We start from the raw sequence: 18,278 nt of genomic DNA, 5'->3' as shown, positions 1-18,278 counted from the left end.
TTGAGAACTATAGTATTGTTATTTTAACATTTTGTTATACTTCACCTTACATTTCCTAGTTAATCTCAGTATTAAAAGGCAGCTTAATTATGGAGTTTTCTTAAAGAAGTATGTTCAAAAGTCAGCAATTATGGCTCTCAATATTTATAAAATCAAATTGAAATACTTTTTTCTATATATGACTATAATAATTCATAATACATATTTGTGACTACTTCCTACACATGAGAATGGAGAACATTTAATCCTAGTCTATAAAGTATGGAAATATATTTATTCTAATGAAAGAGTCATATTTGTATATGTGAGCTTATAAGCAGTGCATAGGCTAATGGGAATCAATATGCATAGGCTGGACATTATTTAGGATGTCTTTTTACGCCCATAGGACAAGTCTGAAGTATTTGCATATCATTTCTCTCTTTAATCATACTACCATAGAAATACTTTGGTACAGAAATAACATGAGTTACTTGTGAATAGGAATTAGGAAAAATTATGTGCGAGGATTCAGTCTTTCAGTGTTCATCTTAAATGACAGATACGCTCGTAACAGCTCCGAAGACAGTAACTAGCACATAGCTGGAATCAAATATTTGTTGAGAGAATAAATAAATGGATATACAGAATTTTGATTCACTATTATATTGAGGAATAAACTAAACTTTTGATTGTATCATAGAGATTCAGTTCACTTAACAGTTGAAGTTGTTTACACGATTATTAAATAAAACTACTAAGCACCCATATTTGAAATGTTACCAGAATAAGAGAAACACTGGAGTGTATAATCTGGAATAGATAATTCTGATTTTCACATTATAAGCCTAATGTGGCCTGTTTCTTAGTACTCAAGCCCTTTCTCCACATTACCCATCTTAGTGGTAGTATTTTTCATTTCTCCTTCTTTTGGTGTGCTGGTATTTTGTATTATATTTTCTGATACCTAGAGTCCTCAAACACAATTTTATTTTTCTTTATCCCATTTATTTATCAAATCCTATACATCAGCCTTCTTTTTCCTCTTTAATGCTTTATTTTCTTTTTCTCTCTTCTCTCATTTTTTTCTAAATCAGCACTGTCCAGCAGAAATATAATGTGGGCCACATAATTATTTTGAAGTCTTCTATTAATGTTAAAAACGCAAAAAGAAACAGATGGAAATGAACTTAGTACAATTTTATTTAGCTCAACATATCCAAACTATTACCATTTCAACTGTAATCAAAATTTTAAGGAAATTGAAATGATTTACACTCTTTTTTGCTGTCATCAAAATTCAGTGTGTTATGCCATAGCACGTCTTAATTCAGACTAGTAACATTTTAGGTGCTCAAAAGTCTAGTAGTTACTATATTGTAAAGTGTAGCTCTAGAGCATCAAAGACAAAATGATCCAAATGGTGGTCATGCCAAGTAGAGTGATGGCAAACTGGTGAATAGTCGTTTACAGCTCTTAGAATATGTAATGGTTATTGGAGGTTCTGAAACATCAGATACTTAAGTGACAATTTTAGCACAGTAGCAGTTTTTGTTTTTTCTAACATAAAAAAGAACTATTTAGTATTTTAAATATGATACCTGGAAAACTGATGTATCAAATGCAATCTCTTCTGCAAGATAACATGTTTCTGTAACATAAATGAGCTTCTTCATAGAAGTCACCTTAATGCATGTAAATTTTTGTGGTATTAATGTTTTGCTTCACTAAATAATAGTGGCTGCATGCAAAGTATACAGGAAGCTGCTGCGGGTGACACTATTGTAGACAATGACCGGTGACCATTCACCCAACATACATTTTTTTCTCAACTTTGCCTCAGGGTCTATCTTAAAAATGCTTATTGCAAAATTTTCCACAATTTTTGTGTATTTTGCTCTCATCTCTATTCAGCAACATGAAATCTTTCTTATATCCTCTTCTCCAACAAGCTAAAGACATTTAAAAATCCAACTCTTCTATTTACTCTAATATTTCTTAAATATTTTGAAATTAGAGAATGGGAAAAATAAGCAATTGCAAGGGGCCTGTAGAGCTCCCACATAAATGTTAAATATATTTAAAAGAGGAGGGATTGGGACATTCATTTGACAATTTATTATATTTAATTTCCTAAGGAGTATATAATAGATATTTGCTAAGGAATGGTGAGTTTCAAAATTACCTCAAGGAGAACTATAAAAGTGAAACAGGACAATCAACAATGGAGAATAGAAAATAAAGTTTTAGGCAAATTGCATCTAACCTTCAAGGAATAGATAATTTTTAGCTATATAAACAGCTCCAGAACAGAAAAAAACATACATGCAGTTCATAAGAATAGCCTAATTATGATGTCAAAACTAAAGATAACAAAGAACAGTAAAGATACAGGCTTATCTAAAGTTTTATATATGCAAAAAAACATCAGAAATTGCAATTTAAATCTAACAGTTGAATAAATTTAACTAAGATTGAAAGATTATTATACATTAGAAAAATCCATCAAAGTCATTAATATCTTAACACATGTAAAGAAAGAAAAAGTGATCTTCTCATATGATGCATCAAATAAAGGCAGAAAACCCATTGACAATATTTGAAGCTTATTCATAGTTTTTTAGAATTAACAAAACAGAACCAGAAAAACATATACCAGGAATACACAGCAAATATATTTAATTGTTAATCATTAGAATCATTTTTTTATATAGTCAAGAAAAAGAAAAGGATGTTTACTATCATCACTACTATTTAACAATGTGCTGGGAATCCTAGACATCACAATAAGATAAAAGAACATATGGAACACAAAATATTGGAAAGCAACAGAGAAATTGTAATTTGCCTACCTGGAAGAAAATTAACACTTTACTCAAAGGAATTAAAGAGAACAAGAGTAAGAGTGCATGCAGAAATATACTTTTCCTTGAAAAAAGGATCCAATATTCTAAAATTACCAACTCTTCTTATATAATTGCATAGATAAAATATAAGTCAATACTATTTTAGCATTTTCTCCAGAATATTGGCACACTAATTCTAAAATTGTTCTGGAAGAAACCTGTGCAAAAATAGATAATACAGTTTTTTAAATGGTGACTTTCAGTCATTTCAACACTTCAAAATATGCCAAAAAAAAACAATTGGAGCAATTTGGTATTGGCACAGAAATAGATGTTTGGATTAATAGAATACTTAAAGTCCAGAAACAGATAAGATATTTATGAAAATTGGTCATGTGTTAAATATGACAGCTCAGAGATGAAAAGATGTCCTCCTAGATTATAGGTGTTTGAGAAAATTGCTATTATGTCGGAAAAATGTCTAAAGTTGAAGCTCTGCATCATTCTTTACTCAACAAATACATTCCAGATATAGTGAGAAAAGAATTATAAAGAGCAAAACAGGTGTTACTATTAGAAAATTAAAGTTGCATTCTTTAAAGATAATTGATAAAGAGGAATCATTAAAAACTATTACTGCTGAATTAAATGAGGAAACATTTTCTTTTATTAAGCTATCACTGATATAGAATCTTATGAAGGTTTTACATGAGCAATATTGTGTTTTTAAAATTCACCCATATTATGAAGCCCCCCCACCCACCCAATTGCAATCGCTTGTCCATCAGCATAGTAAGACGCTATAGAGTCATTGTCTTCTCCGTGCTATACTTCCTTCCCCATAACTTACCTATATTATGAGGGCTAATTATAATGCCCCTTCTCTTCTCCCTCCCTCCTCACCCAGCCTCCCTAAGCCCTTCCCTTTGGTAACCCGCTAGCCCTTCTTGGAGTCTGTGAGTCTGCTGCTGTTTTGTTGCTTCAGTTTTCCTTTATTGTTATACCTCACAAGTGGGTTAAAATATTTGGTAATTGTCTTTCTCCACCTGGCTTATTTCACTGAGAATAATAACCCTTCATCTCCATCCATGCTGTTGCAAATGCTAGGATTTGTTTTCTTCTTATGGCTGAATAATATTCCATTGTGCATATGTACCAGCTCTTCTTCATTCATTCATCTTTTGATGGACACCTAGGTTTCATTCATCTTTTGATGGACACCTAGGTTGCTTCCATATCTTGGCTATTGCAAATAGTGCTGCTATAAACATTAGGGTGCATGTATCTTTTTGAATCTGGGATCTTGTTTTCTTTGGGTAAATTCCTATGAGTGGAATTCCTGGGTCAAATGGCATTTCTATTTTTAGTTTTTTGAGGAACCTCCATATTGCTTTCTGCAGTGGCTGAAATAATTTACATTCCCACCAAAGTGTAGGTGGGTTCCCCTTTCAGTCCATCCTTGACAGCATTTGTTGTTTCTTGTCTTTTGGATGTTGGACATCCTAACTGGTGTGAGGTGTTATCTCATTGTGCTTTTAATTTGCACTTCCCTGATAGTTAGCGTTTTGGAGCTAACTATCTTTTCATGTGCCTGTTGGCCATCTGAATTTATTGTTTGGAAAAGTGTCTGTTCAAACCCTCACCCAATTTTTAATTGGGTTACTTGTTTTATTGGGGTGTTGAGGCATGTGAGTTCTTTTTGATGCAATTGTAAGTGGCATTGTTTTCCTGATTTCTCCTTCTGCTTGTTCATCATTAGTGTATAGGAATGGAACAGATTTCTGTGTATTAATGTTGTACCCTGCAACTTTACTGAATTCATTTATTAGTTCTAGCAGTTTTGGGGTGGATTCTTTAGGGATTTTTTATATACAGTATCATGTAATCTGAAGTGGCAGTTTAACTTCTTTCTTACCAATCTGGATGCCTTTATTTCTTTGTGTTGTCTGATTGCCATGGCTAGGACCTCCAGTACTGTGTTGAATAAAAGTGGGGAGAGTGAGCATCCTTATTCCAATCTTAGAGGAAAAGCTTTCAGCTTTTCACTGTTAATTATGACATTGGCTGTGGGTTTGTCATCTGTAGCTTTAATATTATGTTGAGGTTCTTGCTCTCTTTACCCATTTTGTTGAGAGTTTTTAACATGAATGGATGCTGAATTTTGTTAAATGCTTTTTCAGCATCTATGGAAATGATCATGTGATCTTTGTTCTTCTTTTTGTTGATGTTGTGGATGATGTTTATGGATTTTTGAATATTCTATAATCCTTGCATCCCTGGAATAAATCCCACTTGATTATGATGATCTTTTTGATGTATTTTTGATTTGGTTTGATAATATTTTGTTGAGTACTTTTGCATCTATAGTCACCAGGGATATTGGTTTGTAATTTTCTTTTTTGTGGTGTCTTTGCCTGGTTTTGGTATTAGAGTGATGCTGGCATCCAAAAATGAGTTTGGGAGTATTCCCTCCTCTTCTATTTTTTGGAAAACTGTAAGGCGGATGGAAATTAGAGCTTCTCTAAATGTTCGATAAAGTTCAGCATGAAGCCATATAGTTTGGGGATTTTGTTCTTAGGTAGTTTTTTGAATGACCAATTCAATTTCATTGTTGTTAACTGGTCTGTTCAGATTTTCTGTTTCTTCCTGGGTCAGTCATGGAAGGTTGTATTTTCCTAAAATGTTGTCTATTTCTTCTAGGTTATCCAATTTGTTAGCATATAATTTTTCAAAGTATTCTCTAATAATTCTTTGAATTTCTGTGGTGTCCATGGTGATTTTTCCTTTCTCATTATTGATTCTGTTTGTGTGTGTAGAATCTCTTTTTTTCTTGATAAGTCTGGCTAGGGGTTTATCTATTTTATTGATTATCTTGAAGAATCAGCTCCTACTTTCAATATACTTCCCTCTTAGCACAACCTTGCTGTGTCCCACAGATTTTGCAGTGTTGAGTTATTGTTTTCATTTATTTCCATATATTGCTTGATCTCTGTTTTTATTTGGTCATTGATCCATTGATTATTTAGGAGCATGCTGTTAAGCCTCCACTGTTTGTGGGCCTTATTGTTTTCTTTGCATAATTTATTTCTAGTTTCATACCTTTGTGGTCTGATAAGCTGCTGGGTATGATTTCAATCCTTCTGAATTTACTGATGTTCTTCTTGTGGCCTAGTATATGATCTATTCTGGAAAATGTCGCATGTGCACTTGAGAAGAATGTGTATTCTGTTGCTTTTGGGGAGAGTGTTCTGTACCTGTATGTTAAGTCCATCTGTTCTAATTTGTTGTTCAGTGCCTCTCCTTACTTATTTTCTGTCTAGTTGATCTCTCCTTTGCAGTGAGTGGAGTGTTGAGGTCTTCTAAAATGAATGCATTGAATTCTATTTAGCCCTTTAATTCTGTTAGTATTTGTTTTACATATTTAGGTGCTACTATGTTGAGTCATGCATAGATATTTATAAAGGTTATGTCCTCTTGTTGGACTGACTCTTTATCATTAGGTAATGCCCTTGTTTCTTGTTTCTTTGTTTTGAAATTTATTTCGTCTGATACAAGAACTTCAACTCCTGCTTTTTTTCTCCCTATTATTTGCATAAAATATATTTTTCCTTCTCTTCACTTTTAGTCTGTGTATGTCTTTGGGTTCAAAGTGAGTCTGTTGTAGGCAGCATATAGATGGGTTGTTTTTATGCATTCTGTAACTCTATGTCTTTTGATTGGTGCATGTACTCCATTTACATTTAGGGTGATTATCGACAGACATGTACTGATTGCCATTGCACACTTTAGATTCGTGGTTACCAAAGGCTCAAGGGCAGCTTCTTTACACTCTAACAGTCTAACTTAACTCACTTATTATGTTATTTCAAATATAATCTAAAGGTTTTTTTTCTCCTTCTTCCTCCTTCACTCTTTATATATCAGGTGTCGTATTCGGTACTTTGTGTATTCCTTGACTGACTTTGTGGGCATTTAATTTTGTATTTGCTTAGCAATTAATTGGTTTACTTCCTTTACTGTAGTTTTATTTTCTGTGGTGAAAGCTAATTAGCCTTTGAGCACTTCCATCTATAGCAATACCTTTAAAATACACTGTAGAGATGGTTTGTAGGAGGTAAATTCCCTTAACTTTTGCTTTCCTGGAAATTGTTTAATACCTGCTTCAAATTTAAATGATCATGTTGCTGATTAGCGTGTTCTTGGTTGGAGGCTCTTCTGTTTCATTGCATTTCATTTATCATGCCACTCCCTTCTGTCCTGTAAGGTTTCTGCTGAGAAGTCTGATAATAGCCTGAAGAGCTTTCCTTTATATGTGATCTTTTTTCTTTCTCTGGTTGCTTTTAATCCTCTCTCCGTGTCCTTAATTTTTGCCATCTTAATTATTATTTGTCTCGGTGTTGTCTTCCTAGGGTCCCTTATGTTGGAAGATCTCTGAACTTCCATGACCTGAGAGACTATAACCTTCCCCATATTGGGGAATTTTTCAGCAAATGTTTCCTCAAGGAAACTTTCTATCCCTTTTTCTCTCTTTTTCTATTGTTACCCCTATTTGGCAAAATTGTTCCATTTGGATTGTTCACACAGTTCTCTTATTATTCTTTCATTCCTAGAGATCCCTTTTCTCTCTGTGCTTCTTTTTTGTCCTGTTCTCGCATTTCTATTTCATTTACCATCTCCTTTATCTACTTTTAAATCCCTCCTTTTAAAATCCTCCTTAAATCCCTACTTTTAAAACATACATAAATTGTATGTTTCATTTCAGATACTGTAGTTTTCATTTCTATCTTTTTTGTGAAGTCCTCCCTGAGATCTTGAATATTTTTCTGTAGCTCCATGAGCATGTTTATGATTTTTATTTTGAAATCTTTATCAAGACTGATAATTTCAGTTTCACCTAGCTCCCTTTCTGTCTGTTGCATTCTTGTTTGTACAAAATTTTGTGTCTTTCCACATTTCTATTGATTCCTATGGAATAATAATTTTGTGTGGGCAGTGCTCTCTAGTGCCCAGCATCCGGAGCATAGCGGGGATCACAGGCACACAGGGCCAGGGTTTGCCAGGACGAAAAAGCTTTTTCCTCCTCCCTGGCTGCAGTGCTGACATCCACTGTCAGGTCCAGTGTGCTGAGAACACGTGGAGGAGCCTCTGCATTACACTCCTATAGCTGCCATAGGTGGGGCCACCCTCTGACTGGTCTGGCGTGATGGTGGGGGCAGCAGGTGTGCTGAGCAGAGTCTTCCAGGAGGAAGAAGCCGCAGGCTGTGTATAGCAGTGGGGGTCCTTGGGGCTGCATTGCTAGTCAGGAAGATGGAGCATGTGAAGCTCCTGAAAGTTCCCAATTTGCTGGGCTGAGTGGGCGAGGATGATTTGTCCTTTCTCCTGAGCAAGCAAGCTTTGTGTAATCTTTGCCCCTTCTGCACCCCTCTCACTGTTGGGAAGTCTTTCAAAGTACCTGCCTCTCTTCTGTTCCAGAGTGGGTACCTGTTCTCATGTGGCTGGAATCTCAGTCTCTACAAGTATTCTGCCTGTCTTTGCTTTCCAACTACACTAATCTCCAAAGCACCATGTAATGTGGGTTCATGTTCCTGGAGTAGATCTCCAGGGCTGGGTGTTTAGCAGTCCTGGACTTCTACTCTCTCCCCACTCCATTTCTCTTCCTCCTGCCCGTGACCTGGGGTGGAGAGAAGACTTACTCCGCCTGATTATGTTTTCTATTTTACCTTTTCCTGTGAGGTCTTCTCTTTTCCCCAGATGTAGGCAGCCTGTTCTGCAGTCTTCACTTCACTCTTTCAGGATTAGCTATATTTGCTATATTTTCGTGTTACATATGGTTTTCGGAAGATCTTTCTGCTTCACTTCTCACACGCCACCCCAAGAAGAAGCATTTTTAAAAGACTGGAATAATAGTCATGAAAATCTAAACCAATTCTTGATTCAAGTTGTTCCCTGAGACCAAGTATATGCTCTTTGTTAAAGTAATTGGAACTGGAAATTACAGATAATTACTTATAGGCTTGGTTTATTCCAGAAATAAGACACAAATAGTAATCAACAGACCTTTCACCCTACATCAAAGGCTTTATTTATTCTAATATCAAGACTTTGGCTTTTGAGAGGCTTTTTAGATATTTTTAGTTTAAAAATAAAATCTTTTAAGAAACCTATGTTTTTAATAATTCCCATTCCTAACTCTTTTGATCTTCTATTTCTCTTGATTTCTTAAGTGATAAAAGTATCTGAAACTAAAATTTGAAATGATTTCTACTTTGGCAAAAGAACTTAACTGAAGTCATATTAGGCTTTAAATTTATTTGAGAGTAAGATATAAACAGTCGTTATAAATTGAGGCTAAAATGGAAATTATTCATTTTATGAAAAAGAATGTTTAATTTAAAAAACAGGTAACCACTGGAAGATTATCTCACAAGCATCTAAAGATAAATAGAGAAAGGAAAGACTCAAAGAAGACTCAACCAGTCCCAATAAATGAATGAAAGTAATTTAAAAATTTTAAAAATATATATGGTTAATATAAGCCTATAATAACAGCAGAAGGCATTTCTATGAGTGGAACAGTTTAAATGTTTTGATTAAATGGCAAAGTCTCAAAATGAGTTCAAAGAAATTTAGTTATAGGCTACAGATACAGTTAAAATTAAATCATCATCTCATTCTTAACAAAAATCTACGTGTACTTAGCTATACAAAAAAGTGTGATAAACTCTTAATTGTTACTCTGGGAAAAGGAAAAGAGGGGACTTGTTCTTATCTTTGTTTTGAATAGTTTAGAATGATTCAAATGATTTCAATGAGAATATATTTCTACAATGTAACTTAAAAAATAAAAGAGAGAGAAAAAAATTATAGAGGAAAATAGATCCTTCCAAAATGTGGTAATTACCCAGATCTCACTACACACACACACACACACACACACACACACACACACACACACACACACACACATTAGGGAAAGATGGAAAGAACTAGAACTAGGACCTGCTTTTGGGAAGAGGTAGAAATGGCAGATATAGCAGATAAAATATAGGCTGTTTAGTAAAATTTGAATTTTAAAACAACTCATTTTTTTACTATAAATATCAAATATTACATGAGATACTATACTAAAACATTTTATTCATTGTTACTTGAAATCCATATTTATTGCACATCTTCTATTTTATCTGGCAACTCTAGTAAGGGGTATACAAACAAGTGGGTGAAATAAAGATAGTTCAAGAAAGCAGAAGCCCTATCTGAGACTGAATTTACTGTACTGGGGACAGGGTCCAGACTTTAACACACCGAGGAAAGGAAGCTTTGAGAGCAACGTGGGTCACTAACTCTTAACGTGGTGCCCAGAATAGGAACAGGAAAACAGTACTCTAAATGTGGAAAGAGGAGCTGTGGTTGAGGGAAGCAAAAAGAGAGGAACTTTATACATGACAGAATATGAGAATGGCCCTTGAGGCAGAACTTGAGTGATGAGGAAGGCAGGAATAAATGCTTCCAGGGACTCAGGGGACACACAGGCCATGCTTTATGTCTAGATTACCAGTAAAAATAACTCAAGGAACAATATCAGAATATTATGGATAGCACTGGGACAGGAATCTAGGTTAAACTAACAGGAGGAATGGGAATAAGGTATGGAAGATTGTGATTACTCACATTTTGGTAAATGGATAGGTTTTGGGTTTTATTTTAAAATGGTAGTTGTCAGAATAAGGACATTTGCAGAGTATTTAGTAGATACTTAATATTAGCAACGGTTTATTTGTCTGACATTGTTGGAAATAGGTGTTCCCAAATATTTAGTGAATTTTCTAGGTAAATGAATAGACCATCTTAAAGGCCCAAAATTTTTAATTTAAAAGAAAATGAATGAGGTTGTATTTAAAACAATATGCTGTAAATCAGTAATCGATTGTCCCTATTCAATTGTGTTGAGCAAATATAGAAAAGAGACAGAGGAGAAGGAGGGAAGGAAGGGAAGGATGAAGGGAAGGAGGGACGGAAGAAGGAAGGGAGGGAGGGAGGGGTAGAAAAGGAAGGAAGAAAATATAATTAATGGCATTAGAAATTTCTGAAATATGTGGGCATCTGTTTAATCTGTCAACCCTCTGATGGAGACATTAATATCTCAACTCTAAAAAGGAAAATACTGAGTTTCAGATAGTTTAACTGGCCTGCCTAAGGTTATGAAGCTAGTAAATCAGTCTCTAAAGCCCATGACATTTCCACCTCAGCTCTCTGCTTCCTTGAGACAGTGGTCCCCACACACATTCTGTGACATCAGTCAGATCTCCCAAAAGCATATCATCCTCAGCTTTGAGATGGCCAGGTAAAATTAACTCTGAATGTGTAAAATATCCTTTACTATAACTAATTATGTACATATAAAGGTATCTAATCATTTTCTAACAATGTATTTGAAGATAATTGTATATCTTGTCACTTAAAAATGAATATAATGAAGGTAACCCAGCAAGGATGTATATAAAACTTATCAGACTACATTCTAAAAATAAAAGGAAATGAAGTCAGAGAGGAAAACATACACTTAAGGATATTATGAGAGGAAATGATTGTGTTCATTTTTTTTTTCCTTCAGTGATCAACCTTTGGGGAGCCACAAAATATTTCAGAAAGATAAATCGGTTATTCAACTTAATCTGCGTAACAATGGAGACATTCCAGGCAAGTTATCTCGAAAGGTAAGACTTTCTTAGTGGTTTCAATTTGCAAACTGATCGTTTTAAGGACAATATTCTCATCTTCATTGAATGTTGCTAATTAGGAATTACATAGCCTAATGAATACATGTTCCTTTGAGTATATATATTTGTTGAAATGTAATGAAGTAGTCAAATACATATTGAATATATTATTGAAACATGATGAAATATTTATCTAAATGACTTAATTTGGACTAAAGCACTTATATGAACACATTAGTGCAACCTCAGTATAATAACTAATCAATTGGTCTCTTGGAAAAATCGTTTATGAGAAACTTATTTAGGTTACCGTATTCATACTATCCATGAATCCACTAAGTGAATGGAATAGAAAATATGAAGAGAAAACCATTACACAATCTTGCCCTATTTGAAGACTGTGTCTATGTCAACAGAGTCCAAATCAGGACACATTAATATTCATTATATATATAATAAAACCACCTAGAAAGGGATTACTATGCTCTAATGACAGTTTCATGCTGTTAGATATAAACTTTATTCCCTGCATGATGTCTTCAGTTACTTAAAACCGAAACTACACAGTAGAGATGAATGTTGATATTTTTGCAGTTTTTATCTATAGAATCTTCCAATTACTTTCTTTAAACAAAAATCCCATCACCCTGTGATTTACATCAGATAACAGATTTCCAATGCATGACTCTTCTTTTTTTCCTAGTCTGAGATACTTCATAAAAAAAAAAGTGTCAGGTGGTACATTAGGTTGCCATATATCTATGTGGAGTATAATGTTTTGAGGCCAAGAGACAGTTGTTTAGAAATATCTTTTGGAACTGGTACCCAGCTCAGACAGTGTTGACAGCTCCAGGGCTATGCATCTGAAATCCTACAAAGAAACATTATATAGTACAACTAACACCTTCAATATAAATAAATTTAAACATTTTCAAATTGTCCTCAGTGTTGATGAAAAAGATGTAATCATCATGTTTGTTTTCAACACAGTGAAATAACAGAAAATGTATTATTCTAATTTCTATTATTGTTGAGAAGTTGCACATGGTTAAAAAGAATAACATCTCATTGGTAGTAATTCACAAACCACTAACAGTTCAGTTCATGTAAATTAAAGTTTCTACTTAAATTTTTGTGATTTCACTATTCTATATAATATATACTTGAGAGTGCATTTTATGTCCGGAACTTTAACATGTCCATTACACTTAATCTTCCCCAATTCTATGTGGGAAATACTATTAAAAATAGGGATACTGAATCACAGGGAGCTCCATGACTTTGTCCAGATCATACTCGTGGAATGGGTAAACAGCAGCTTCGATTTGAACCCAATCAATGAGTCTCCACAGCCTATGCCCCATGCTACTAGTTTATATGATATATACACTTAGGTTTATGGACTATACTCAAAAGATTTAGATGTGAGTTTCAGAACAATTGGTCAGAATTCCAACCTTATATGTATATTTTTTTGTTTTGTTTGTTTTCCACATACACCAAGGTCTGGGTCATGATGGGTAGTCAATGATAATTAAACATAGTCAGTATATGCTAGTTGCTTGGCAATGTTATCCATGCTTTACATGTATTAATGAACAATAGTTAAAAAGTAAAAAACGTGATACTATTATTTTCCTTTCTTATGTAAATAAAAATACTGAGAATTTGAAACACTCATTGAATGGCACAGTCTCACAGCTAGTAAACAAGGGAGACAGGAGTTCAGCAAAGCTCGTCCTGTCTTAGAGCTCTCTTATTGTAACGCCAGCCAAAGTAGTAACTTTGGTTTGTCATCATCGCCATTATCATATCCAGGGACAAGCATATAGGCATTCTGGGTGTAAAGTATAGAGTTGCCACTAGAAATGTCTGGTTTTCAATATGTCATTTGGATCACAGCATGGATTGAGTTACGTGGTGCATTTTTTAAACTTCATGGCTCAATTCATGAACCTTTACTTCCTACAATGAATGTCACCAATTCTTGGCTAATTCAACAATTTATAGGTAAAGAATATAAATGCCTTTTCATATCCACAACCTTTCCTAGCACTGACACTTGTTATTTTAAAACTGGTAATATGCTCCATGGCATAGATGTTTGTGTGTTCGCCACTTACTCAACAAATATTTAATATGTAACTGCTGTGTAGAGGCCCAATACTAAGGAGCAGCTAGAGTAGTGAACAAAATCAACAGGATCTCGGCCCTGAAAGGGCTCAGTGTCCAGGGAATTCAACTAGCTCTACCTCTCATTAACGGGCAGTGGTGGCCTCCACATAGACTGTGAGAAAGGCATTCCATGTTCCCATCTCCCCAAATCCTGGCATTTCCATGAAATCTTTAGCATCACCCTCCAAAAGAGAAGACATTATATTTTATTTTTTTAAAAGTATATAAAATCTAATAACAATTCAACATTTGTTGAATATTTTTTACATGACATATATAGTACGTGACTTTAAGAATCTCTTAACAGTGAACAGTTTAGTGAACTTACTTAAAATTCAACATTATGTCTTAGAAAACATACATGTGTATATTGATATTCAGCTGTTCATTAAATAAATCATAATTGAGCACTTATTACGTGCCCAAAACTATTCTAAACACTGGAGATATTGACACAAATGACATCTCAGTACTAGTTCTAGAATGTAGAGTCTACATCCTAGTAAAGGAGATAGACAATAAACAAATATGCATGAAAACAGTCTGACAGAGATATGTGCTTTGAAATAAAAGACAACTTTGCTTTTAGAACTCAGAGTATGAGCTCCTGATGCAGATGAACATGACAGGCTAGTGGTGGTGATAAGTTTTATGTGTAAGCCCTAGAATATACATACAGGTCTAGCCCTGACCATAAGAAATGAGGAGTGTTACATTTAGTAATTTGGTATCTTGTTTAAAAGCAGAGATTCTGAATTCATATTGCAAAATTCAAATGTCTGTTGGACAAATTACTAAATTCTCTGCACCTTAGTTGTCTAAAAAATGTGAATGATAATACTACTAACCTAATATGGCTATATAAAAACTCAACTGAGAGAGATAAATGAAAAGTTTAAATCAGGACTACGTATTAGTTATTGAAATCATAAAGTTAGGGTGTTTGACTCTATGATATTTCAGTCTTTTACTATTAAAACTCTGTGTGATAAGGAGATAATGAATGTTCTCCTCTCTTGACTCTACTGTTTTAAGTGGTGTCAAAATTCTATCATTTTCATAATTGTAGCTTCAAGAAAAATATTTATAAATGATATTTTCTTTCTAGTAGAACATTAAATTGGCTTAATAATATTCTCTTTATATAATACAAGGAATATAATGATTATATCATTCTATTAAGTTTAGTGACACCATTACCTTCCACTAGATAATTTAGAATTTTCTAATTATCCAATTTCTAATTTCTAAAAAATTAGAAAATAATTTTCTCATTTCTAAAAAAGGCATCGCAAGCCTTGAATTACCTCAGACATCTTTCTTATTTTAAACTTGGTTTTATTATACTGAAATATGGCAATTTAATTCTTGTTTCGTAAGATTATTCATAAAGTAGGTTGGCAGTCTTCAGAAATCATTTAGGTTTTCAAAAATTTTAAATCCCCACCTTGATTAAATGTGATGTGAATGACTGAGTCTTTTGAGAAAATTTATTCTCTCTCTCACAAAGTTGACCAAAAGTGTTGCCAACATTGTAGATATTATAAAATCATGATTTCTTTGTAGCTTAAGGAAACATTCACAGAAAATTTACAGCAATAAATACTTTACAAAAAAAGAAAAAAAGTCTTAACATTTTCCGTAAGACGAAGGTATGGCCTTTAGCTTTGGAGAAAAGTAAAGTGTGTGATATAGTCCATGGATAATTGCCCAAACTTTCCTCTAGCCTTTTGAGGTCCCTTAAATTGTTTTTCCTTGTGACAATATGACAAAGGCCTATTTTTTACCCCAAAGCTTCTCTGCAGGCCAAGTAAAGTTATTTTAAAATGAGTATGATTATACCATACAGAAAGATGCAAATAAGCCACATGATTTATGTGCTTGCTTTGGTTCTAACTTCTGAAAGAAGGCAAGTGCCAAATATTACAGTTCTAATCTTAGTATCTCCCTTTTAGCTCTGGATTAACACTTTTAATTTTCCCTTCTCTTTTACTGCCCTTTCCATGTCTAAAGCTTAGCATTCTGTTGCTGAAACGTTGTCTTACCACCATCACACTTTCAGATTTAATCACCCCAGTGACTCTAGATATCATTTCCTAGAAAGAAGGTCTCCTGTTTTCAAGGTCCTTAGCATTTGTATAGTTTTTCTTTTCAATTAGCATGCAGTCAAAGCACTGTGTTGGAGTGATGACCTTATCTCTCCATGTGACTTAGCTTCCTCCTCATGTAACAACCCGATATAAAATTAATTCACCTTTGTCCTTGGGCCATGTAAAGGTTTTACTTATGGTTTTCTGTCAAAAACTCTAAGAGGCAGTTGTAAAAATAGATTGTGTGTGTATTGACATACAAGAAGATTACATGCACTCCAGGTATTAAAGGCTCACTCAACTCTTATCACCACCATGTGAAAAAACTGTGCACTTATGATGGTGCATATGGCATTTCCCTTTGCAGATTTGAAGAGGAACTTAGGATTTGCAGAAAAACTAATGAAGCAGTTAATGTGTGAGTGAGTGAATGAGTGAGCCTGCGCGCGCGCGCACCTTCGCATATAGACCAGAGGTCTGATATTTTACGAGTAGTTTCCACGCATCTTGAGAGAAAACACAATGCCACCTGATAACTCCTGGAATGTATACCTATCAGTAGTTGTTATTTATTAGCACAATTTAATGTTCACAAAATGTAAAGTTCCTTCATGCTGATGTTTTGGCAGGAAGATGTGGTAAAGCTGAAAAATGGAGTTCATTCTGTGTGTGCCAACTCTACAGGCAAGCTGTCAAGTCTTATATTGCCATGGCATCCGTGCTCTAAATGTAAAAAGAACCGTGCATGTATGTGGGAGAACTGGTGTCTGAAAAACTGCTTCCTGCTAGGAAAAGTTAATATTTGACTTTGGTGATGCCAGGATATTTTTCAGCAATTCTTGAGGTTTATTTTTAACCTAAGCTCAGCTTTCTGTTCATTTTTTAAAAGAATGCTTATATAGTTAAGAAGACTCTTATAAGGTCTTTAAAACAAAGTATTAAAATGATGAATTAGTTTTATCAAAAGAGGTGAATAAAATGACAGCAGGAAGTTACAGACCTATTTTTATCTGGTACTCATTCCTATTCACCCTATAAATATTAATATATTCTGCTGTCTACAGCATGAAGATGACCACACTCAGTTTTATCTGAACCAACTTCTAGAATTTATGCACATTTGGAAAGTATCCAGGTAAGATATTTTATTTCTGTTCCAAGTCTACTTTCTGAGTTCTCAAGTGCCAAATCACAATATTTTTCAGTTGATTGTAAAAACTGTCCTTTACTAGTACTGCAGAAGTGATTGTACTTTTTATAGGTATTTCCCTTTGAAAAATTCTGTTAATAATTATCTATTCTTCACAGCTATTCAGATATATTTGAAGAGCTGCTAACACCTTCAAAAACAATCTAACATTCATTTAAAAATATCTCTACTACCAATTACATTTTCAAGGATTTTTTTCTCATTCATTCTGTGAATTTGAGTGTGCATGTGTCACTAAGCTCTTTGTATAACCGCATTTCCATACTTTGAAAGTCATCACCTCCTACTTTAAATTCTTTTCTGGAGCTCCCTGAAAGTAATTGTTGTATCATAAGCAGAGGAGTATGCATTTAAATTGGAAAACTCAAGTGACAGCAAATGAACATAGCCTAAATGATTCTGAAATCTAAACGTATGTGCATATTATCTGAAAGAATTAGACCTATCAGGAAGCTAACCTAGGAGACAATATCAGTGATGCAGTATGGGTTTATCTGAAATTAAAGTTGTTCTGAGCTGAATGAGCATAAAAAATGGGGTGTGGGAGATATATATCATAAATGCCTAAAGCAAAGCCTGATATAAAAATGTAAGGTGCGTTAAAATTGTTTTTAACGACTATAGTTATCACTTCTTGAAGTTATTACACATTTTTCATACATTATCCCTTCTAATTCTCCCTACAACTCTATAACAATACATATCTTACTCCAAAATCAAGGAAACTGAAGTTCTGGAAGGTTATAAATAACTTGTCTAAGGCTACTCAGTTCATTAGTTGCAGGAATGCAATCAGGTCTGTCTGAAATTTGCAAAGGCCATATTTTTTATTAAATGATTGTGTCTTTCCACGTGTCTTTTCTCTGAAAAAATATTCAGTCATATACCATAAAGTCATAGAATGTGTAGGACTAGAAAAAACTTAACCTAATCCAAATTTTCATTTTATAGCTAATTACATAGATCTGGTATAAGTTCCCATTGAAATGCTTATTAGCAAAGGCTGTAGTTTCCTTGTTCCCAAATAAATTAATTTTAAAAAAAACTGTAAAGAGAGGCAGCAAATACGAGAAGTTCTTTGAAATGGGGGAAGTCCCTGTTAGATAAAGAACTGTTTTGAGCTGGTTAGCTGGAGGACTATGACTTGTAGGTGGCTGTACATAGGGTACAGAGACACAGCAGAGGCCATAATAAAATGGTTAGAACAAAGCGATTTTTCTTCTGTTCCTGTCTCACCCTGCCATTGCCCACCCCCTCA

The 18,278-nt window shown here is 34.1% G+C and overlaps 1 protein-coding gene across 7 annotated transcripts in view; it reads left to right on the top strand.

Moving 5' to 3' along the window:
- PIK3C2G (phosphatidylinositol-4-phosphate 3-kinase catalytic subunit type 2 gamma) overlaps nt 1-18,278 on the top strand; it is a 319,871-nt gene that overhangs the window by 45,118 nt on the left and 256,475 nt on the right. For all 7 annotated transcript variants that reach the window (XR_012125937.1, XM_073223866.1, XM_073223865.1 and 4 more), the window contains 2 exons: nt 11,440-11,542; nt 16,875-16,945. Coding sequence is in view for 6 of the 7 variants with exons in the window: in XM_073223866.1 (XP_073079967.1) it covers nt 11,440-11,542; nt 16,875-16,945 (174 nt within the window). In the remaining variant the exon portion in view is untranslated. The remainder of the gene's footprint in view (nt 1-11,439; nt 11,543-16,874; nt 16,946-18,278) is intronic.

This window comes from Manis javanica, chromosome 15 (assembly GCF_040802235.1).
Source record: "Manis javanica isolate MJ-LG chromosome 15, MJ_LKY, whole genome shotgun sequence".
Taxonomy (NCBI): Eukaryota; Metazoa; Chordata; class Mammalia; order Pholidota; family Manidae; genus Manis; species Manis javanica.
This window is presented reverse-complemented; position numbering and strand designations above follow the sequence as displayed.